Raw genomic sequence first — 25,668 nt, forward strand, 5'->3', positions numbered from 1 at the left:
ATGAGGCCAAATGGAAAGAAAGGTGAAGTGATAACACACACTATTCTGAATCCTGACAGTAATTCAGAGCTCCAGGGGGAAAAAAAAAAGTGGAAGTTAATCTTTTACAAAAGAGACTGAGCCTGGGAAAAGGAAAACATCATATTAAATAAATCAACAAATTCCAGTTTGCCTTTTTTGTGAGTGTTTAAGCCAAGTCAGAAGAATTTTTCCACATCAGTTACATGAAATAGGAAAGACTGGACACCAGTTTTCTTGGGAAGTTGAAAGGTTACACGAGAGACAGGGCCTATAAGTTTGTGTTCCTGATAAGAAAATTAAAGGTGGTAAGAATCACAAGTGGTGAAAAAGAAAAAAAAAAAAAAAAAATCCCAGGGCGTGAAAAGAAAGCATGCAGGCTACGCACTGGTTCCTTTTGAGGCTCTGAACTATGTCTTCAGAAGGAGGGTGAAAACCTTTGGAGGCAGATACACTGGCATTTTACAACCGTCTTTGAAATTGAAGAGTGTATCTCGTTAGTGAGCTGTGAAATATATTTAATAACCTACAGTAAACAGACAAAAGAGTCACAATAGAAACTATCAGAGCATCATCACAAGCAGGGAAGGTGTCATTACATAAGATGTCTTATAATATTATCCACATTAATCTACACAGACAAGGAACGTTTCCACTGGTTATGATGGAGAAAGGTTTCTTTCTTTCACAGAAAGGTTGAAAAGTTTGGTTCAGGAAATAACCAGGTCCTTAATTAAACAAACTGTTCAAATGGAAAGACACGTTCCAATGGTAGAGATTTGTAAAAACATTAATAGCGTTTTTTTTAGGTAAATGTTTACCACGTGGCAGGGCCTGTAGCTTATGATATATTATGTATTTAATAAACTGTCACCTTAAAATAGTTTTGGGAGCGGCAGCAGGAGTCTGTTTGAGGATGCATCAATATTGTGTGGGCAGTTTCCTGACTCTTTCTAGGTTTTAATGTTCACTGGTTGAAAATAAAATACCAGGTCTTCATAAAAATGAAAGGAAAATTATGTGAAATCTATATTTGCTAGCATTTGCTCAATGGGTAACTTGTAGAAAATCAAGGCACAGACATATATGTGATATTTTTGAACCTGAGATGACCAGAAATACCAACATTTAGCAACACACAGCTGTGTGACTCACATTACTCTCATCTTAACTCCGCCCCTTCCAGCACAGGGAAGGGGAAACCTGGGGGAAACCAGTGATGTGGACTTTGGGGGAGCGACTGGGCCACAGCTGTCAAATCTTTCAAAGGAAAGGAAGCTTGCTTGGTTATTCTCTGAGACTCCAGGAAAGAGACTTTTTTAAAACCAGTGTCAGGGCACTGCCTAAGAAGTAGACATAAGTATATTAAAAAAAAAAAAAAAAAATAGACATAAGTATCGTTATTTAAAAAAAAGATTACTAAAAAATGGGGTTTCTCCCCAGAAATTAATATGCTCTTCTACTGAAGACTCAAGGAAAGCCACAAGGAAAGCATGATATTCAGTTTGGTAACAACCGCAATGCTTAAACCGCAGTTTGGTGTGTGCACTTGACTTACATCCGAAGTTTCCCTTGGATGTAAGTCAAGTGCACACACCAAACATGCATTCACCCCAAGGGCACCTAAGAAATCAGAACCTGGCAATGCGTGCACCAGACGACCCAGAATGTTCTGCAACATTCTTCCTTCACTCTGATTGGTGCATCACCTATCACCTCCGTGACCCAGGCAGGCGGCAAGGTTCCCTATGTATTCACTCATTCATTCATTCAACAAATATGTACAGAAACCCGACATGCACCAGGACAACTCTAGACCCTGAGGAAGCAGCAATAAACAGAAAAACATCCTCATCCTGGAGATTACATTGCAGTGGGGTGAGATAGGTGAAAAGCAAATAAATAAAAATATATGCGGAAAAAAAAACAAGGCAAGAAGAGTAAAAAAAGGATGGTATTTTAAATAGGATGGACAGACAAGGCTTCTTTCATCATATTAAAACTGAGCAGAGGCCTCAGTGAGGTAAGGGAAGGGCCAGGAGGTGGAAGTATCACAGGCAGAGAGAACAGCACATAAAGGACTCCGTGGCAAACATCTGCGGTAGGAGAATAATGGTTCCCCGAAGATGGGCATGTCTTAACCCTCAGAACATACGATCATGTCATCCAACATGACAAAGGGAAGTTAGGTTTGCAAAACAGCTGGCCTTAAGATAGGAAGATTATTCTGGATTATACAGGAGGGATCAATGTCATTGAGTCCTTAAAAGTGGAAGAGGGAGGCAAAAAAGAGGCAAGGTGGCTAGGGAAGAAGGGTCAGAGGTGCAACGTTGCTGACTTTGAAGATGCGGGAGAAGGGCTAAGAGCCAAGGAATGTGGGCAGCTTCTAGAAACTGGAAATCCAAGCAAACAGTTCCTCCCCTAGAACGACCCTGCTGACACCTGGGTTTTGGCCCAGTGAGATATGACAGAATTCTGACCTACGGAACTGAGAGATAATACATTTATGTCGCTTAAAGACATGAAATTTGTGGTTATTTGTTATGGCAGCAATAGAAAACTAGTACGGTATCCTTGGGACATCTGAGAAAGAGCAGGAAAGACAATGAGCCTACAAAAGACTGAGCAAGAAAGAAAAGATAGGAGATGTCTTCAGTGAGGCAGTGAGGGCCAAAGACCAGAGCACATAGGATTCCATAAATCACTTTAAGAGGCTTTAACTTTAAGAAACATAAGAAGCTGTGAAGGGTTTTGAGTAGAGGAAAGACGTAACCTGACTTACGTATCCCAGGGATCACTGTGGCTGGTCTGTAGAGAACAGACTGCTGGAGGGGGAGGGCAGAAGCACGGCAACCAGTACAAGGCTGCTGCAATAACAGGAAAGTAGTGTGGTCCTTTGGACCAGGGCAACAGCAACAGGGGAGGCAGAGAATAAACAAATGGAAAAACATCTACAAGGATTCCCAGTTGGCTTGGGTCTTACCTGAATTCCCTCCTCTTTGGGTTCTTGGCTTCGTTATCCAAAGACTTTTTTCCCTTGCCAAGTAGAATATATTGTGTTTGAAGGGCTGAATCCCTGTGAACGTGTAAAGTCACGTGTTTAAAATGAACACGGTACAGGTACAATTTAGTGGAAATCTGGGCTCCTACTACATTTTTTTTTTTACTACATAGTCATCAAGTAATCAAAAGCAGTGTTTTTTAAACATGTTTTTATCATGACCCATTTGATGAAATACCGTTTATTTCAAGTCTGATACACATATACAAATATGTATTCCTAAAAAAAGAAAAGGTTGAATAACCTACTCTTAACCAATGTCTAAAAACCAGTTGCTGTTGAATTGACCCTGACTTACGGTGACCCCACATATCAGAGTAGAACTGTGCTCCATAGGGTTTTCAATGGCTTTGTTTTTTTTTTTAGAAGAAGCTAGCCTTGCCTTTCTTCTGAGGCTCCTCTGGGTGGACTTGAACTTCCAATCTTTCTGTTAGGAGCCAAGTGTCAAGTGTCATTAGCCCTTTGCACCACCAGGACTCCTAGCCAATGTCTAAAACCAAAAAAAAAAAACCAAATGACTGCCATCAAGTCGATTCCAACTCATAGCGACCCTATAGGACAGAGCAGAACTGCCCCATAGGGTTTCCAAAGCTATAAATCTTTATGGAAGCAGACTGCCACATCTTTCCCCTGTGGAACAGCTGGTGGGTTCAAAACACTGATCTTTCAGTTAGCAGCCAAGAGCTTTAACCACTGCACCACCAGGGTTCCTTAACCAATGTCTACTTCCGTTAAATCTTCCCCCACTGGCTGTCACTCCACTCATGCAATTGACCACAGTTTGTGCTGCAATGTGCTCCAAATTTTCTAACAAGCTCTGAGATTTTCTACCCTATTGCATTAAAAATTGCTGGTAGGATTCAAGAAACTGGTTTTATAACTCAGTTATGGGTCAGGAGTGGAATTTCAAAAATGGTCAAGGTATAGCAGTACACTGTGCATCTATACTTCTTTTACAAAACACAGAAACATTCTGTGTTCCCCAGGGAGTAGGAAAGTAGATTCCCAAACTTGGAACCATGTCAAGAGCCCCAAAGCCCTGAATACCAAAAGACACAAAGACACCCCAAAGGGTTGACATGCAATATCAGGGAGGGCCTGTCCTCACCCATGGAGACCAGGTTCATGAAGTTCTCCACCATCACATCTCGATACAGCATCCTCTGAGCAGAGTCCAGCAGCCCCAGCTCCTCCTCAGAGAAGACCACAGCCACATCCTTGAATGTCACTGCTTCCTACAATACCAAACACGTGCAACCTCAGTCTTATAACTAAAATCCACTGGGAAAGGGGAAGCACTGAGAAGGTGGGTGGGAAGCTGTTTTGGATCTTGAGAGACTTGGGTCAGCTTGTAGATTCCCCACCCATTCTCCTTGTATCCTGCCAGTGCCATATACTGATTTTCCTCAGCCTCCCCAGTAACACAACAATGGAGAAATGTCCGTATATTCTTACTTGGTGACCTCCAAAATAAACTAAGAAGGTACAAAGCAGGCACTTGGCACACAACAGGTCCTCAAATGCCTCCCTGAGTGCGTCCAAGAAAGAGAAAAACATGGGTCCAATCTGAATAGTGAGATGGTATTTTAACAGAGAGAGGGAGGCAAACCCTACTCACCTTGGATGTGCTCATTTTCTCTTTCTACTTCTGGTGATGTACAGAGCCCTGAGATATGTACAGTCCTGGGAAGGTACAACTGGGAAAGGAGAAGGAAGACATAAAAAAGATGGCCAGGGATGTTTCTCTCCTACATGGGTATTTATGGTAAATTAGCCAAGTAGCCCCTTACTCAGGATAGGTGCAGAGCATGACATGGAGACTGAATAACCCTTTACCCCTGTTAGGAGTAAGTAGTTACGTCAACAACCTGCCCAACCGCACAGTGGCCCCATCACTAGTGTTGCCTTGTGGCTCTGAAGGTAACAATTCTGATCCTGGTAGGATGAAAATTGAGACAACATAATAGATGGGGTAAGAGTCAGCTCTGACACCAATGTCTGAGTTCAATTTTGGCATGGCTTCGTGCTAGCTGTTTTATCTTGGGCCAATTAATAACATCTCTTTGCCTCAATTCTGCCATCTGCTAAACTGGGAGAATGAGAGTTGGGGCTCCTACTTTCCCAGTAAACTAGGTGTAAACATTCACTATGGTTCCAAGGGATCCCTGATGGTACATGCAAATGGTTACCATGCTCAGCTGCTAACAGAAAGGATGGACATTTGAGTCACCTAGAGATGCCTGGGAGTAAAGGCCTGGTGACCTACTTCTAAAAAATCAGCTAATGAAAACCCCATGGAACACAGATCTACTCAGACAAACACAGGGTCTCCATGAGACAGAACTGACTTGATGGCAACTGGTTTGGGGTTTGGTTTTCTTTTTTAACTGATGGAATTGCTCTGAGGTAGAAAGGTCTTTCAACACTGTCAGGATTTCTTATTTCTTCATACCTAGAGAAATGCAGATGGTATTCTGTAGAATGACACTGTCTTTGTCCATGTGATTTCTACCAAAAGCATGTTGTAAGGTACCTGACTTCTGACGTGACTGCTCTGTCATGTGAAAGTCACTTGTAAGCTCTGAGATATCTGTTACCTTTCTTTCATTGTCTTCTGTAAAGATTTGTTGCCATAAGAATAGCATTTAAATTATCGCAACCATTTTATAACAGGTATAAAAAATGAGCGAATTTTCTTTTTTAAGCAGAAAGAGCCTTAGCAAACCCTCTTTACCCAAATGCACAGAGAAGAACATTAGTTTTTAGTTTCTATTAAGAAACACAAGATTCTGGAGGAAAAAAAATTAGTTTTTGAAAAACACTTTGGCATCTTTTCTAAAAGTTAAACATAACACTACCATTAGACCCAGCAATTCCACGCTTATCTTGTCAGGAGGAATGGAAACACACGTCCATACTAAGACGTGCACATGAATGCTCATGGAGGCTTTATTTATCACATCCCCAAACTGGAAACAAGCTGAAGGTCCACCTGCTAGTGAGAGGACAGGCAAAGTGTGGCCGAGCCACACAATGGGACATTACTCAGCAATGAAAGGGTCTGAAAACGCTAGGCTAAGTGAAAGAAGCTAGTCACAAAAGACTGTATACTGTATGATTCTGTTTATATGAAATGTCCAGAATACGCAAATCTACAAACATAAAGTAGGTTAGTGGTTGCCTGGAGGCGGGGGTGGGAACAAGGCTTAACTGTAAATGGGCATGAGGAGTCTTTGGGGGGGTGAAAATATTCTAACACTGATTTATGGCGGTGGCTGCATTACTTGTAAAGTTACTAAAAATCACTGAATTGTAAACCTGAGATGTGTGAATTTTATGATCTGCAAAATACACCTCAACTAATAGTCAAACAACTGTTTTACAATCTTCATCTTATTTAAATTCACAGACTGGATTCTCAGTCCATACCTACATAAAGTTTGTACCTGAATGGATGAACAACTAAAGGGGGAGAAGCAAAGCTCATTTTTACAGCAGCATGCCCACTAATTAATGTGGAAGAAAGACAGAGGTAGAAAATCATCACCTTCAACTAGTGATGAAAGTTTGATGAAGAACAGAGTATCTACATAATCTAAAGTATCTCTCCATAAGAAACTTTACTAATTACAAAAGAAAAACTAGTAATTCCCACTGAGGAAATCTAACAGACATCACCTTAGCTAAGTTAACGCGGTTGAGATCACCAATAACGGGACAAACCCACATCACTGGCCTCCAGATATGTTGCACTGAAAAGGACATGTCACCACTTCTGTGGTATCCCTGCCAATAATGCATAATCTGAAACATGAAAAACATCAGATAAATCCCAAATGAAGACCGTTCTCCAAAGCCAGCTGCCTATATTCTTTAAGTATATCAAGAACAAACAAGACACCAAAAGAACTGGATAGTTGCCTGGCTAACATTACTGAGTATTTTGATCTAAGATTCTATAGAAGGATCCTAATCAAAAGGGGGAAAGTGCACAACAGAATTTCAAATGTTCATGGAATCCAGACATTCTGGAGCTACTGAGGCTGGATGAATCCCCAAAACTATTGCCCTGACATAACTTTAAATCAAAAATATCCCCTGAAGTCTTCTTTAACCAAACCAAACCAAATCTGCTGCTGTTGAGTCAATTCTGATTCATAGTGACCCTATAGGACAGAGTAGAACTGTCCCATGGGGCTTCCAAGGAAAACTGGCAGATTCAAACCGCCAACCTTTTGGTTAGCTGCCGTTGCACTTAACCACCATGCCACCAGAGTTTCCCAAACAATAGTTTAATTAGTGAAGAATATCTGCCTTAAGGATTGTGCTCTTTTAAAGACCTACGTATATGAGATGGAGTTGAAAACAGTAACTTGAAAGGTTAGATAGGAAACTTAGGGGACGGTGAGTTTATGTTAGTGGGGGAGAAATAATTAGGAAAAGGAGGGTGAGAATGGTTGTACAACTTGAAGGAAGAATATAATCAATGTCACTGAATTGTACATGCAAGAACTGTTGAATTGGTATATGTTTTGTTTTGCAATTTTCAACAAAAAATTAAATTATTAAATAATAATAATAAGACAAAGAAAGGGCACTTAACAATGCAGCCAGTAGAGCTGTAGCACTTGCCTGAGTGGGGCAGAAGCCAGGCTTCAGCAGGGCTCCACGGCAGAGGCCAGGCTGAGAAGTGAGGCCAAAGTGAGACCTGCCTGAGGGCACTGCTCAGAGAAGGCTGAGAGCTGTCCTGGTTGGAAGCTGTCCTGATTGACGAACTATATCCTCTCTCCTAAATTTTCCTTTTACTTCCAAGTTGATCCTGATCCTGAATTGTAACTTGTTACTTCCCTAATAAACCCCATAGCTGTGAGTATGGTCTGTAAATTCTGGGTGGCCATTGCAACAAATTATCAAACCCAGCAGAGTAGAGAGTGCCGGGGGGTTAGTTGATGTAAGAACTGGTTTAAAAAAAAAAAAAAAGGTTGGAAAGGAGGTATGTCTGACCTCCGCTTTATGGAAATCTACTCTGGGCTGATGGTCCTTCTCATTCCCCATCCTGAAGTTAGAGGACTTCTGATGCCACTAGCTTACAGATCCTGAACTTAGGGAAAAATAGTTATAAAGGTCTTTATTGGGACAAGAGAACAAATTTAGATATCATTAAAATAAAAATCAGATTAAGCCAGATTTACAAATTGAAGTAACATTTCGACTAGAGTCAAAAATGTTCAGCAGATGAGAAGAGCTTCCAAAATTCTCATATCTTATCGGCATTGCCATGGAAACAAGGAAGGGAGAGAATAGTGTTTATATAACAATAATTTACCCTAAAACACAGCTTCTAGTCAGTCCCTGAAATTTCTATTTCTCGAAAACGTCTGTGCATAAATAATTTTCCAAAAGAGCCCAATACCTAAGGCAAAATGGTCTCCACTAAGCTGTTTACTAGGCTAATGTTTGATTTAAAGGTGACTTTATGAAACCAGTTTCTTCAAGGCTCAATGTTTAAAAGGATACCTAAAGACAAATGATATGGTGGGTCATCCCATCTCCATGCACCCCAGAAATCTGGATTTATGGAGAATTAAAAGTTTCTCACTACGGACTATAGATTAAAAAGATACCAGTATATTATCAGTATAATCAATTTCCTGATTTTTATTTATTATATAATGATTACATAAAAGAATGTTCTCGTTTTTAGAAAAGATATCCTTAAAAATTTAAAGGCAAAGAGGTACCATGTCTGTCACTTAATCTCGAATGGTTCAGGGAGACCAAAAAAAAAAGATATAGATATGACAAAACTGTAAACGGGAAAAAACGGCTCTGAAACTTTATAGCTAGCAACAGTTAGGCACTGGTGTTTTCAACTCATCATAAATAAGAACCTGATCCACCACTCAGTGACAGTGGTGGGACAAGATTAAAAAAGAAAAAGAGCACTCCATAATTATGTCATAATCAAGGCACCACCCATTTGTCAGTCTATTGTACTGTGGTGGCTTACATGTTGTGGTAACGCTGGAAGTTGTGCCACTGGCATTTCAAGTACTGGCAGAGTCACCCATAGTAGACAGGTTTCAGAAAAGTATCCAGACTAATACAGATTGGGAAGAAAGGCCTAGATATCTACTTCCAAAAATCAGCCAATGAAAACCTTATGGATCACAAGAGAACACTGTCAAACACTGGACCAGGCAATGTTTTGTCCTGTTACACATAAGCATGCCGTAAGTTGGAGTTAACTGGACTCCAACAACAATAATCTTGTCTAAACACAAAGACAAAGGTTCTCTGCTATCATAAAAATAACCAAACAATCCCTGCCCAGGCTAACTTGATGACTACTGCTTCTTTACCTACAACACCAGTCTCACTTCATTTTTTCCCACTTCTTGGTCAAAAATTATTATGACATGCAGGCTTTGAGCTGCCCCTGCTTCCTGACAGCACCCATTCCAAAACAAAACCTCACTGCCTAAAACTCTCCACAACTCAGCTAACTCGAGCCAAAACACTATAACATGCTCTTCCTAATTGCTTCTTAACCGTGACCCCCGCAGCATCACGCCTCCTCCACCTCCCAGTGTGTTCCTGGTGGTATATGGCTGAGGAGAATCATAAGCACGTGGTGAACCTGGCTAAGAAGTATATGAGAGTTCCTTACAATAATTTTGCATCTTTTCTGTAAGATTTAAATGATAGAAAAATAAAAAGTTAAAAAAAGATCAATAGTCCTAGTAGTAACAACAATAGTGATGATATTATTTGGAAGTTCATTAGTCTATTCTTTTTGGGTGGTGTCTGGAAATTTCCAGAGTTAAAAAGGACAGGGAGAAGAAACATTATGGATGGTATTGTAACAATTTTGTAAAACGTTTGCAAATCATATACAAATATACATAAAGAACTGCCTTACAGAAATGCGCTAAAAGCTCAACAGTTGTTATCCCACACCCTGGAATCATGAGAAATTAAGTTTTTTCCCTCTATATATTTCTGCATTTTCTGAATTTCTCACAATGATTATGGTTCTGTAATAACAATGCTAAATCCTACTCGTGTGGGGCCCTTCTGCCAAGCATCCAAGGAGTCGCACCCTTCTCCTCTGTCCAGCTCTTTTTGAAGAGTCAGAGCTGGAAAAGGAAAAGGTTGTGAAAACACCACGATTAAGTGGCCCTTCCAGATAAACCACAATGATATCCGAGCGGGCCAGCTGGAAGCCCTCAGAAGGGGTCTGGGACAATTCAGCTTTCTGCAGGGATCAGAGAAAAGGGCTAGCGGCACTACAACGGGAGCTCTGACCGCATGCCGGGTTCATAGCTTTCAGGGAATTGAGCGTTTCTTGGGAAATTAAACACTATTGTGGCACAGGGGTTGAAGCGCTCGGCTGCTAAGCGAAAGGTCGGCGGTTCGAACCCACCGCCAGTCACGGTAGGCGCCAAGAGCTCCGCGGGAGAAAGATGTGGCAGTCAGCTTCCCTAAGGATTACAGCCCTGGAAACCCTATGGGGCAGTTGTACTATGTCCTATAAAAACCAAAACCAAACGCACTGCTGTCGAGTCGATTCCGACTCATAGCGACCCTATAGAACAGAGCAGAACTGCCCCATAGAGTTTCCAAGGAGCGCCTGGCGGACTCGAACAGCTGACCTCTTGGTTAGCAGCCGTGGCACCTAACCACTACGCCACCCGGGTTTCCACTATGTCCTTTAGGGTCGCTGTATTCAGAATCGACTCACGGCAATGGGTTGAACAAGTCAACCACTCATCATCACCTGCAAGTAACTCTTTTAAGCCTTGTATTTGTACTGTCTAGTTTAATCCTCAAAACCACTCTATTAGAAAGATACAACTATCATGTCCATTTGACAGAAGAAACATTAAGTAACTCGCACAATGCTATATATCGCGAAGAAGTGGAAATAGGAGGAGGCAGCTGAGTCAGCAGGGAACCCAGGAGACCCTCACACCTGAGAAGCCCGTCCCGGGTCGGCCTGACCCCAGAGCCGCGCAAGCCGCTCCGCAGGCGAAGCGTATCCACCTATGGGAACACTAACCTCTGCTCTCCGCCGCGCGTCTGTTCTCTGAAGCTCTCTGCCGAGTTGTCGCGAGTCCTAAGCGTACGTCAGGAAGTTAAGAAGGGTCGCCAGAAGCGGAACTGACTCGCCACTACCAAGGAAAAGATGGCGGCAACCTCGCCTCCCGGAGTGAATGTCCAGGGAGCTCTTGGACCACACTTCCCATAAGACCCCAGGGGAAGCTCCTGAGACGCAACTGAGTTACTGGACTACACTTCCCAGAATGTCAAAGGAGGAAAAACGTGGCGTTTCACTCTCCTTGGGCGGAAGTGCTTGCGACAAAACGTAACTCCGGGACCACACTTCCCAGAATTCGCAAGCCACGCCCAACTGGGCGGAAGTGCTCCCATTTAACCCAGCTCAGGTCCTATGCCAAAGAGGAAGACAGTCTGCACTACAGCCCTCGTAGATGGTAGTGTGGATTACTACACTGCATTACCATTCCTTGATCCTCCAGCGAAAAACATTCCATACAAACGACCTTCTGAAGCCTAAATGGTTCCAATTGTGACAGGAGTGTGCTTGGAACAGGAGATAGTCTTCAAGGATTTAATTACTAGCAACAACATGCAGGTAAAATTATGCTGAAAAAAATTAAAAAATGGTTGCAACAGTACATCGAACTAGCTGGATTCAGAAGATGTGGAACGAAGGGTATCATTGCTGATTCCAGATGGATCTTGGCTGAAAGCAGAGAATATCAGAAAGATGTTTAATTGTATCTTATTGACTAAGCAAAGGCATTCAACTGTGCGGATCATAAGAAATTATGGATCACAATGAGAATAATGGGAATTCCAGAACACTTAATTGTGCTCATGCAGAACCTGTACATAGACCAAGATGCAGTTGTTTGAACAAAACAAGGGGATACTGCATGGTTTAAAATGAGAAAACATGTGCAACACAGTTGTAGTCTTTCACTGTACTTATTCAAACTGCGTGCTGAGCAGATAATCCAAGAAGGTGGACTACATGAAGAACACGGGGCATCAGGATTGGAGGAAGACTCATTAACAATCTGCAATACGCAGATGACATAACGTTGCTTGCTGAAAAGGACTTGAAGCGCTTACTGATGAAGATCAAAGACCACAGTCTTCAGTATGGATTACACCTCAACGTAAAGCAAACAAAAATCCTCACAACTGGACCAATAAGCAACATGACGATAAACGGAGAAAAGATTGAAGTTGTCAAGGATTTCATTTTACTTGGATCCACAATCAACACCCATGGAAGCTGCAGTCGAGAAATCAATGTATTGCATTGGCAAATCTGCTGCAAAAGACCTTGTTAAAGTGTTAAAAAGCAAAGGTGTCACTTTGAGGACTAGGGTGCACTTGAACTAAGCCATGGTATTTTCAATCAGCTCATATGCATAGGAATGCTGGACAATTAATAAGGAAGACGTAAGAATTGATGTTTTGAACTATGGTGTTGGTGAACAATAATATACCACGGACTGCCAGAAGAACAAATATGTCTTGGAAGAAGTACAGCCAGAGTGTTCCTTAGAATCAAGGATGGCAAGACTTCATCTCATGTACCTTGGACATGTTGGACATGTTATCATGAGGGACCACTTCCTGGAGAAGGACATCATGCTTGGTAGCGGGTAACAAAAAAGAGGAAGACCCTCAATGAGATGGATTGACACAATGGCTGGAACAATGGGCTCGAACATAACAATGATTGTGAGGATGGCACAGGACCAGGCAATATTTTGTTCTGTTGTACATAGGGTCACTATGAATCCAAACTGACTTGATAGCACCTAACAACAACAACAATGACGTATTTAGGGGCAGTCAAAAAAAACAGCTGCTGTGGAGTCTATTCCAACTCATGGTGACCCCTGAGGACAGAGTAGAACTGTCCTCCTCAGGGTTTTTAATAATTTTTTTAAAAAAAAATTTTTAAGTAGATCTCTGGGCCTTGAACAATGTGGAAGTCTCAGGAATTTTCAAAATTAGACAAAACTATGATTTTTTATAAAAAGCTTCTACTAGGTTCAAGCATGGTTAGGATAGAAAATCAGAGTATGTAAATATTTGTATTTAGAAATGTTATATTTAAGTGTTTTATATGGCAAAGAAGGACAAAAAGTTTTAAAATAATCATTTTAGAAGACCACAGGAAGAGGAGTGTAGCATAAATAGCAGAGACTGGAGCATCAATTTGTTGGAGCACCAATTTTTTTAATGGAATTTCAAATAGTACAGTTCCTCCTACTTCAAACACTTAGAACTTCTGAATAAAACATTACATATTAGAAATGTTAACATATAGCTATTTTCAAAACAAAGAGAAACCCTCAGAGGCGAAAATGAGTAAGGAATTCACATCCACAATAACCATGAACGAAATATAAGGCCATGCAAACTAGATACAGGGCTAAGGATTGAATGACTGAGTAGAGCCTAGATTAAAGGTCCTGTCTCCTTTTGGAATTGAGAAGTCAACACTCCAACACTTTAGTCTTATGAGGAGCACTCTACTTGGAGGAGAACAAAAAAACAGGCGGCAATTTTTATAGTTGCTATAACTGTTAGTAACTCTGAAAGAAACCTAACTCTGCCAGGAAGGCAGAGATAAGAAAACAATTTAAAAAATACATCGTGAACCCTGGTGTTGTTATCGTTGTTAGATACCATCAAGTCAATTCCTACTCTTAGGGACACTATGTATAACAGAACGTAACACTGCCTGGTCCTGCACCATCCTCACAATTGCTTTTATGCTTGAGCCCACTGTTGCAGCCTCCGTGTCATTCCATCTCTTCGAGGGTCTTCTTTTTCACTGACACTCTACCAAGTATGATGTCCTTCTCCAGGGACTGATCCCTCCTGATAACATATCCAAAGTATGTGAGACGTACTCTCACCATCCTTGCTTCTAAGAGCATTCTGGTTGTACTTCTTCCAGGACAGATTTGTTTTTGCTTTTGGCAGTCCATAGTATGTTCAATATTCCTCACCAACAGCACAATTAAAAGGCATCAGTTCTTTTCCGGTCTTCCTTATTCATTGTCGAGCTTTGCATGCATATGATGCGATTGAAAATACCAAGGCTTTGGTCAGGCTCACCTTACTCCTCCAGGTGGCATACTTGCTTTTCAACACTTTAAAGAGGTTTTGTTGCAGCAGATCTGTCAAATGTAATCCGTCTTTTGATTTCTTGACTGCTGCTTCAATGGGTGTTGATTGTAGATCCAAGTAAAATGAAATCCTTGACAACCTTAATTTTTTCTCCTTTTATCATGATGATGTTTATTGGTCCAGTTGTGAAGATTCTTCTTTTCTTTTTGTTGAGGTGTAATCCATACTGAAGGCTGCGGTCTTTGATCTACATCAGTAAGTACTTCAAGTCCTCTTCACTTTCAGCAAGCAAGGTTGTGTCATTTGCATAATGCAGGTTGTTAATGATTCTTCCTCCAATCCTGATGTCATGTTCTTCATATAGTCCAGCTTCTCAGATGATTTGCTCACCATACAGATTGAATAAGTATGGTGAAAGGATACAACCCTGACACACACACACCTTTTCTGACTTTAAACCACACAGTATCTCCTTGTTCTGTTTGAACTACTGCCTCTTGGTCCAAGTAAAGGTTCCTCAGGAGCGCAGTTAAGTGTTCTGGAATTCCCATTCTTCACAATGTTATCCATACTTTGTTATGATCTACACAGTCGAGTGCTTTTGCCTAGTCAATATTACAGAGGTAAACATCTTTCTGGTATTCTCTGCTTTCAGCCAAGGTCCATCTGACATTTGATTATCTACTGTATATTAGAACTGTTGTAGGCACAGGGGTCAGTGTTTCATCCTGTTGTACATAGGGTTGCTATGAGTCAGAATCGATTTGACGGCACCTAACAACAGGCTCTGGGGATAAAACAATAAAACAGACAAAAGTCTCTACCTTCCTGGGGGTACATTCTAACAGGAAGGGACAGGTGACAAAGAAGTTAACAGCAGTAAACATATTAATGCATGGGGTGGGGGATGCAAGCTTATCACAAAATGAGGCAGGAGAAAGTAGTTAGAGTGAAGAGAAGATGGTCAAGGATGTTCTGATTAGATGACATCTCTGAAGGGACCTGAATGAAGGGAGGGGGCTAGTAGGGATATTTGGGGTAAACGTATTCCAAACAGGTGGGCAAGTCAGAGATGACGCAAACCCGTGCTTGGCATGTCTGAGGAGCAGGAAGCAGTCCACTATGGGAGCGGAAACAAGGAGAAAATACACAGAGATTAAAGAGATAGGGGGGTGGCTAGATTTATGTATGGCCTTTAAATAAACTGAGAACTTTGGCTTTCTTAAGAGAAATGGAAAGCTGATTGATGCTTGTACGCAAAGGAGTGATGTAATCCACTTATATTTTTAACAGACTATTCATTCCACTGAAGGGAAAATGGACCAAGAGGGAGCAAAGGCGGAAACGGGGAGATCCTGCTTCCTCCTCTGGAAGTGGTAAGCAGCAGACTAGTTGGACTAATTATTTCAAGGACAAATACCTGCATAGTTCTCACCTGAATCAAGAGATTGAGAATGTCTCCGGTCTTTCTCCCCCACCTCCCCTTAGGCTGTATTTCTTCTCTTCCCTTACTCTCCTTTCCCCATTACTTACAACTTCCTTTTGAATAAAAGTCATCCCTACCTGTTTTGACATTGGTACAATTTTTTTTCTTTGATAGTTCTGGTGTCATTACTCAGATAGGATCGGATTCATTATTGGACCTCCAAAACTCTCACCCAGGACCCAGGTGTGCACCTCCGAAGTCACTGTCTTCACTCCAGGATCCACTGGTGAGTATGACTCCTGATCCAGTGCTCCAGACTTCAGTTTTTTGAAGCAATGGTAAGGACTTGACTTTAATTATTTGGTATTTAGAGTACCCCTTTTTGGGTAATGCGATCTCAGTTGTTTTTGATGTGGTTGTTTTTTAAAAAATAAAAGAAACTCATCAGGTTCCATCCTCCCTCCCACACGGCTACTCTATTAAATGGGGCTCTTCCCAGTTGTTTTCTGTTTGAGCAGGACTTTCTCTGACTCTCTCTCTGTTCAGGTAAGGACCTTCCTGAGGTTTCTTGGCTCTTCGTGTGGGAATTCACACTCCTCGACTCTGTCTGACTCTCTCTCTCTCTGAGAACCTTTCTTGGAAGGCTTCTTTGCTCTTCAGGTGGGGAATTACTGTCCCACTTTCTGGTCGAGTGCTCTGGTGAAGCAAGTGTTTTTTTTGGCTCTTTGCGACTAGGGGACCTACTTCCCTAACTCTCAAGTAGGAAATTCCTGTCCCTTTAGTGAGGCCTCTGTCTGCTGGTTTCCCTGTTTGTTGAAATCTCATTTGTTTCCCCTATTTGCTGAGATCTCATTTAACTCCCCTATTTGTTGAGAAAGGAGCAGTTAAGCATTCAGCTAATAACTGAAAGATCGGTTGTTTTAAACCCACCAGCTGCTCTGCCGGAGAAGGTGGCAGTCTGCTTCCATAAAGATTACAGCCTTGGAAAACCTATGGCACTTCTATTCTGTCTTATAGGGTCACTATGAGTCAGATTCGACAGCAATGGGTTTTTTATTTGCTAAGACCTCATTTAACTCCCTTATTTGTTGAAATCTCATTTAACCTTATTTGTTCAGCTCTTATTTGGTTTCCCTGTTTATTGCGATTTTGTTCGGTTTCTTTGTTCTATTATGGCACATCCCTTCACTATGAGGAATTTTCAGTCTTCTGATTTTCCTTCCTCTTCTTCCCTTACTGATTACATGCTCTGCCATGATGGCACTCCTTTTGTCCATTATATTAAAAAATGGCAAAATTTCACAAAGGGCAATTTGGAACTTAAGTGGCTTCTTTGGAAAACTTGTAATTTTCCCAAATTAGCTCATCACCCTCACTTCCCATCACCTTACTCCTTTTACTACCTTAGAATTTCCCTTCTGTTGTTGTTGTTAGGTGCCATCAAGTCAGTTCTGACTTATAGCTACCCCTTGCACAACAGAACAAAACACTGCCCAGTCCTGAGCAATCCTCACAATCATTGTTACGCTTGAGCCCATTGTTGCAGCCACTATGTCAATCCCTTTCATTGAGGGTGTTCCTATTTTTGCTGACCCTCTACTTTACCAAGCATGGTATCTTTCTCCAGGGGCTGGTCCCTCCCGATAACATGTCTGAAGTACATGAGACAAAGTCTCACCGTCCTTGCTTCTAAGGAGCATTCTGCCTGTCCTTCCAAGACAGATCTGTTCGTTCTTTTAGCAGTCCATTCAGTATTCTTGGCCAACACAATTACTCAAATCCATAAATTCTTCTTTAGTCTTCTTTATTCACTGTCCAGCTTTCACATGCATATTAGGATTATAAAAAATATAAATTTGGGTTTAACCAAATTGAGTCATTATTTTGACAAGCTTTATTTCAACAGTAATTATGGTCTATACTAAGCCAGCTGAATGCAGTTTCGAAGATCTTTTTGGTAATTTAAAATCTGGGACTTCTTGTTGTTAGGTTGTTAGGTGCTGTTGAGTCAGTTCCTACTCATAGTGACCCTATGTGCCACAGAACGAAACACTGCCCGGTCCTGCACCATCCTTACAATCATTGTTATGCCTGAGCCCATTGTTGCAACCACTGTGTCAGTCCATCTCGTTTCCGCTGACCCTGTACTTTTTCTTCTCCAGGGACTGATCCCTCCTGACAACATGTCCAAAGTATGTAAAATGCAGCCTCTCCGTCCTTGCTTCTAAGGAGCATTCTGGTTGTACTTCTTCCAAGGCAGATTTGTTCATTCTTTTTTTTTTTTTTTAATTTTTATTGTGCTTTAAGTGAAGTTTACAAATCAAGTCAGTTTCTCATACAAAAATTTATATACACCTTGCTATATTCTCCTGGTTGCTCTCCCCCTAATGAGACACGACGCTTATTCCCTCCACTCTCTCTTTTTGTGTCCATTCAGCCAGCTTCTGACCCCCTCTGCCCTCTCCTCTCCCCTCCAAGCAGGAGATGCCCACAAATTCTTATGCGTCCACTTGATCCAAGAAGCTCACTCTTCACCAGTATCATGTACTATCCCATAGTCCAGTTCAATCCCTGTCTGAAGAGTTGGCTTTGGAAATGTTTCTTGTCTTGGGCAACAGAAGGTCTGGGGACCATGACCACTGGGGTCCTTCTAGTCTCAGTCAGACCATTAAGTCTGGTCTTTTTATGAGATTTTGGGGTCTGTGTCCCACTGCTCTCCTGCTCCCTCAGGGATTCTCTGTTGTGTTCCCTGTCAGGGCAGTCCTCGGTTATAGCTGGGCACCATCTAGTTCTTCTGGTCTCAGGCTAATGTAGTCTCTGGTTTATGTGGCCCTTTCTATCTTTTGGGCTCATAATTACCTTGTGTCTTTGGTGTTCTTCATTCTCTGTTGCTCCAGGTGGGTTGAGACCAGTTGATGCATCTTAGATGGCCACTTGCTAGCCTTTAAGACACCAGACACCACTCTCCAAAGTGGGATGCAGAATGTTTTCTTAATAGATTTTATTATGCCAGTTGACTTAGATGTCCCCTGAAACTATGGTCCCCAAACCCCTGGCCTGCTACGCTGGCCTTCGAAGCATTCCGTTTACTCAGGAAACTTCTTTGCTTTTGGTTTAGTCCAGTTGTCCTGACCTCTCCTGTATTGTGTTGTTCATTCTTTTGGCAGTCCATGGTATATTCAATATTCTTTGCCAGCACCACAATTTAAAATGGTCAGTTCTCTTCCGTCTTCCTTATTCATTGCCCAGCTTTCACATGCATATGATGCAACTGAAAATATCATGGCCTGGGTCAGGTGCACCTTAGTCTTCAAGGTGGCATCTTTGTTTTTCAGCACTTTAAAGAGGTCCTTTGCAGCAGATTTGCCCAATGTAACTCATCTTTTGATTTCTTGACTGCAGCTTCCGTGGCTGTTGATTGTGGATCCAACTACAATAAAATCTTTGACAACTTCAATCTTTTCTCCGTTTATCATGATGTGGTTTACTGGTCCAGTTGTGAGGATTTTTGTTTTATGTTGAGGCGTAATCCGTGCTGAAGGCTGTGGTCTTTGATCTTTACTGGTAAGTGCTTCAAGTCCTCTTCACTTTCAGCAAGCAAGGTTGTGTCATTTGCATAATGCAGGTTGTTAATGAGTCTTCGTCCAATCCTGATCCCCCGTTCTTCTTCATATAGTCCAGCTTCTCAGATTATTTGCTCAGCATACAGATCGAATAGGTATGGTGAAAGGATACAACCCTAACTTTAAACCACTCAGTATCCCTTTTTTCTGTCCAAACAACTGCCTCTTGATCTAAGTAAAGGTTCCTCATGAGCACAGTTAAGGGTTCTGAAATTCCCACTCTTCACAATGTTATCCATAATTTGTTACCATCCACACAGTCAGATGCCTTTGCATAGTTGACAAAAGATTTTTTTTTAAATCTTGGACTTAGGCTAGATTAAAAATGCAAGGTATGAAGGGTGTGTTTTGTTAAGGAAAAAAGAGTGATTTTCTTCTTCTGTAAAATAACTGGTTATTCTAGGATGAAAAAGTAACATGCTGAACAAAACTTGAATGGATATGGAAGGTTGTAAGTTTGTGGAAAAGGAATTTTATTTGTTGTTCAAAGCTGGCTAAGTTTTGATAGGTTTATTTTTACAGTTTTTAAATGAGTCTTAATATCAAAATAGATGCAGTATAGATGCAAAACTAGAATTTTCTTTTCTCTTTGTTAAAATGAAAAATTCTTGAATTACGGGTATGATTTTAGTAACAGATTATAAGTGGTTATCTTTACCTACTGAATTATCTTCCTACATGGGGCAGGAAAAATATTTGAAGAAATAATGGCTGAAACAAGCCAAATTTCTAGATTCTAGAAGCTCAGCGTACCACAAACAGGATAAACCTAAAGACAACTATGCCTAGGCATATGATAAGCAAATTGATGAAGACCAAAGGTAAAAAATCTTGAAAACAGCTAGAGAAAAACAACACACTAAATACAGTGTGGAAAGAATTCAGAAGACCACCAATTTCTCCTCAGAAGCTGTGGTGGTCAGAAGAAAATGGAATAACATCTTTAAAGTGCTGAAGGAGATAAACAGTCAGGCCTTAATTATAAATCCAGTGAAAACGTTCTTCAAGTGTGAAGGTGAAATAAAATGAAGAAAAACGAAAAGAAATCATTACAGTGTACCTGTTCTAAAGGAAATGCTAAAATAATTTTTTCAGACTGAGGGGAAATGATACCAGAAGGAAACTTGGATTTTTAGGAACAAATAGCGATATACATGATATATGGGTAAATATAATAAAATTATTTTTTCCCTCTTAATTTCTCTACAATCTGCATGCCAGGTTAAAGCAAGAACTAATCTGATGGTGTTTTCAAAAGCTGTAGATGTAATACTTATAACAACTACCAATTAAAGGTCAGTGGAAAGAGGGTAAAAGGACTTAAATGGTTTCAGGGTTTCTGTATTTTACTTGGAATCCCTGGGTGGTGCAAATGGTTCATGTGCTTGGTTGCTAAATGAAAAGCTGGAAGTTCGAGTTCACCCAGAGGTACCTTGGAAAAAAGGCTGGTGATCTAATTCCAAAAAATCTGCCACTGAAAGCCCTGTGGAATACAGGTCTGCTCAGAAATAATATGGGGTCGCCATGGTTGTTACTGACTTCATGGCAACTATTTTTGTTAAATATTTTACTTAAAGTGATATGATACCCAGTAAAATATGATAGTAATTCTAAATAGATTGTGAGAGGCTAGGCAACTACTAATTCCTAGAGCAACTGCCAAAAGAGTAATATATACAGGTAGTTCCCAACTTACAATGCATTGGAGTTGCAATGAACCACTTACAACCATCTCTTTTTTTTTTGTACATCTTATCGTTAGTAATTTGTAGTACATACGAATGTCGCAGCAGTAATTTGCTGATGTTATCATTCTCACATGTTCATTCAATGGTGTGATTTACTCTTCGAAACATTACCATATAGCTGGCTATGAAAACTGAAAAAAACAAAGAGCTTTGAGTCAGAATTGACTTGATGGCAACGGTCTTTTGTTTTTTTATTCGACTTAAATCAGAACCAATTTACGACAAAGTTGTCAGAAGGGAACCCCTTCATATGTCAGGGACTATCATTATAGTAAAAAGGCAAATAAAAACCAAACCAACTGCCATCGAGTCGATTCTGATTCATCGCAATGCTATAGGACACAGTAGAACTGCCCAATAGAGTTTCCAAGGAGCGCATGGCGGATTCAAACTGCTGACCTCTTGGTTAGCAGCCGTAGCACTTAACCACTATGCCACCAGGGTTTCCGAGGAAAGAGAAACAAAGGAACAAAAGAAACAAACAGAAAATTAATAATAAAATGGGAGAACTAAATCTAAACATACCAATAATTACATTAAATGTAAATGCTTAAAATATACTGATTAAAAGACATTGTTAGATTGGATGAAAAAACAAGAGCAAACTATTGGCTGTCCAAAGAAATCCCGTTTAAATATAAAGACTACAATAAGTGAAAAGTAAAAGGATAGGAAATGATATGCCATGCAAACACTAATCATAATAAAGCAGGATTTGCTATATAAATATTAATATCAATCTAAGACAAAATAGACTTCAAAAAGAGAAATATTATCAGAAACATTACATAATAATAAAGATAAAAAAATTATCAAGAATCTTAACAATCTTATATATTTATAGACCTAACAACAGAGCTTCAAAATACATACAGCAAAAACTGACAGAAATGAAAATACACAAATCCACAATTTATATCTGCCAGTTTCAATACTCTTCTCTCACCAGTGGGCAGAACAAGTAAAAAACAGTAAAGATACAGAAGCCCTGAACAACATTATCCACCAACTTGACCTAATTGATCTAATTGACATTTTTAGACTACACTACCCAACAGTACAATACACACTCTTTACAAGTGCACATGGAACATTCATGAAAACTGACATATTCTAGGCCACAAATCACACTTTAACAAATTGAAAAGAACCGAAAGCATACAAAATATGTGCTCTGACCACAATGCAGTTAGACTACAAATCAGTAACAAAGAGGTATCTAGAAAATCCCCAAATATATGCCAAACAAACAAAACAGCCACACGATTCTAAAAAACCCATGGGTTCAAAGAGGAAGTCACAAGGAAAATTAGAAAATACTTTGAATTGGATGAAAATTAAAGCATGATATACCAAAATTTGTGTCATGCAGCTAAAGCAGTGTTTAGAGAGAAATGTATACAATTAAATGCTCATAATTAGAAAATGTCTCAAATTAATAATCTAAACTTTTACCTCAAGAAACTAGAAGAGCAAAGTAAAAAGGCAAGTCGAGGAAGAATACACTAGAGATAAGGCTAAAATAAATAATATTGATAAATTTTTAGTCCTAATGACCAAAAAAAAAAAAAAAGGGAAAAAGACACAAAATCGGCAATATCAGAAATGAAAGCGGTAACATCACTACAGCCCCCATGGACATTAAAAGGAAAAGAGAATATACAAGGAGTTCCTCTCAATTATTAAGCTTCATTATTGCCTTTAATATGCCAGGTCATTACTATACAGGAGGCCCTAGATGGATTAGAACTAATAGCAACAAATTAATCTGTCACAGATGCCATCAGGTACCAAATACAAACCAAAGTGGCCCCACTAAGACATATTGTTACAATAACCAAAATAAGGTTCCCTCCCTGCCAAACAATGCTTTCTATCAGGACCCCATTCAAAAATTTGATACATATAATGAAGTATTACTCAGCCATTAAGAGAAACGAAGTCCTGATACATGCTACAACATGGATGAACCTTGAAAACATTATGCAGAGTGAAATAAGTCAGTCGCAAAAGGGAAAATATTGTATGATCCCACTTATATGAAATATCCAGAATAGGAAAGTATATAGAGACCAGAGTTAATTAGCGATTACCAAGGGCAGGTAGAAGGGAGGAGAAAAGTAGGACTCAAGGGTTACGGGACACTGAGCTTCTGTTAAAGATGATGGCAAAATTTGAAAATGGATAAGGGTGACAGTTGAACATCATGAGGAACATAATGTCATTAAAATGTGCATGTGAAGATTGTTGAAATGGCAAGTATATGTCACCTATATATATATATATATTTATTTATATATATTTACTACACACACATACACAAAGTCTTAAGGAATTAAGATCTATTATTAATGATTTAGGAATCTCTGGGTCTAGACTAACAGAAGGTTGGTGGTTCAAACACACCCAGAGGTACCTAGGTGACTTGCTTCTAAAAGGTTAGGGTCACTGAAAACCCTATAAAGAAGAGTTCTACTCTGGAACACATGGGGTCATCATAAGTCAGAGCTGACTCCATGGCACCTGATCTGGTTCTGGTTTTATTCAAGATTTGGTTGCAGAAGGAGTCCTCATTCCCACAATCTCCCCCTTCAATAGCCCTGTCTGGCCCATCTTTAAGCATGATAAAAATGAATGACCCCTTATGGCTGACTACCACAATCTCAATGTGGTCGTACCAATTAAGGCCTCTATACAAAATATTTAAATTATTGAGTCCATCCAACTGGCCAGAGGAAAGTTCTTAACAATTATTAATCTAGGTGATATGTTTTATCCTGTCCCCACTTCTCCAGCATCACAGATACAATTTGCGCTTTACCTTTGAGGGATTCCAATATACATTCACTAGATTACCTACGGGTATCTGAATAGTTCATCACTGCTTGAAATTTATGCAGCCAGGACTTTCAATGGTTTGATGTCCCTGGGTACTCAGCAATGACATTGTACTGATAGTATGTTCTAAGGGGAGAAATGCATGAAGCCATTATACAAGACATTCAAAATGTATTCCAGACTTTGATTGCCCGTGGCTAAGCCATTATGCCTGAAAAGGTCCAGGGCCCTAAAAAAAATTTAGAGGCATAATTTTGTCCACAGAAACCCACTCTATACCAGATCCAGTCAAGTAATAAGTGTTGATTGTCTTTATTCTCACCTCTGTCAAATAAGACCAACACCTACTTGGTTGATTTGGCTTCTGGTGGCAACAATTGCCCACCTAAAATTTTTTCAACCTATTTATGCGGTCACTAAAAAATCATTTCAATTCGAATGAAGGCTACCTCAACAACAGGCCTTTGAGACCACCCAAAAAGCTATCTGACATGCAATGTCATTTGTTCCACCCAGTGATTCCTTTACTGTGGAACACCTAGCCACTAATTCTTAATGCCTCTTAGAGTATCTGGATCACAAACACAGCTGATAATTTTCTACAGGTTTCTGGTGCAAATGACTACTCTCAGAAGCTGAGATATATACTCCTCATAAAAAGATAACTCTCAGTGGCCTGTTAGGCCCTACTTGAGAAAGATACTATAATGGGCCCTAAGCCTATGACCCTTTGGGCTCAACTGCCCATTATACCTTAGGTCATGGAGGTGACATCCCATAGATTTGGCACAGACATGGAATTCTCCCTATTAAATGGAAATGGTGCCTACAGAATACAGCTCAACTTTGGCCCTTGGACATATCAACACTACAGGAGAATGTGGCTTACTCCACCCTCTGTCCTCTTCCCAAGTTCTTGAATTTATGAGAGATCACCACTCTCCCAGTCCCACTGGCCATTTGGGATAAACTGAGTCCAGTGAAAAGGGAGTCCATTTATTTCACAGACAACAGCACCATCAACACAGATGATGGAGCCTACTGGAGTGCTGCCACTTTCCATTTTATAGCAAGGACATCACTGATAAAGGAGGGACACAAGGGTGGGCCCAACTCACAGATCTGACTGCCATCATTTTGGCACTAGAGGTCATCTTTAACAAAGGCATGTCCCATTTTTAATATTTTTACAGACTCCTGGGCTGTTTGCTTCAGTCAGTGAGCTCAAAATATATTTCCCAATCAGGATCATTCCTATGGGGTCTATCACATAGGTGAATATATTTCCTCTCAGACTTTACATATCACAATTAAACTCACCCATATTTCAGCTCATACAAAACCCCCCATAGAGGAGGCTCATTTTAATGGTGTAACTGCCAACTTGGTCACATTTCTCAAATAAACTCAAGTATTACCCACATCATGGAGTCAAGCCCTTAAACTTTGGGCTGAAATTCATAGCATCTCCAAGCCACTGGACCTAATTCAAGTTCTACTCTCCCACTGTGACCTTTGCATCCTGTCCCACCATAAGCATCCTGGCCAATGAGCATCTATTACAAAGGGTAAAAACTTCTCTGTCAAACTGATTTTGTTTGGCCGCTGCCCCAATCTGCTGACACAAATGGCTTTGCCCTCACAATGATTGAGGGTCTACCCTTGGGTTACCATTCCCAGCATGCTACTGCTGATATCACCATTACTGAACTCACCAAAACTTGGTTAGTTCCTTTTGGGCCCCCAGATATCATTGACTTTGATTCATGT

At 40.4% G+C, this 25,668-nt stretch overlaps 1 protein-coding gene across 1 annotated transcript in view; it reads right to left on the reverse strand.

Annotated features, from left to right (window-relative positions):
* Nucleotides 1–25,668, reverse strand: part of ZNF45 (zinc finger protein 45) — a 57,072-nt gene that overhangs the window by 6,329 nt on the left and 25,075 nt on the right. The window contains 5 exon segments of the mRNA XM_049902435.1: nucleotides 3,002–3,094; nucleotides 4,188–4,314; nucleotides 4,698–4,721; nucleotides 10,182–10,337; nucleotides 11,055–11,198. Coding sequence (XP_049758392.1) covers nucleotides 3,002–3,094; nucleotides 4,188–4,314; nucleotides 4,698–4,721; nucleotides 10,182–10,337; nucleotides 11,055–11,198 — 544 coding nt within the window.

The sequence above is a fragment of the Elephas maximus genome, chromosome 11 (genome assembly GCF_024166365.1).
Source record: "Elephas maximus indicus isolate mEleMax1 chromosome 11, mEleMax1 primary haplotype, whole genome shotgun sequence".
NCBI classification, from domain to species: domain Eukaryota; kingdom Metazoa; phylum Chordata; class Mammalia; order Proboscidea; family Elephantidae; genus Elephas; species Elephas maximus.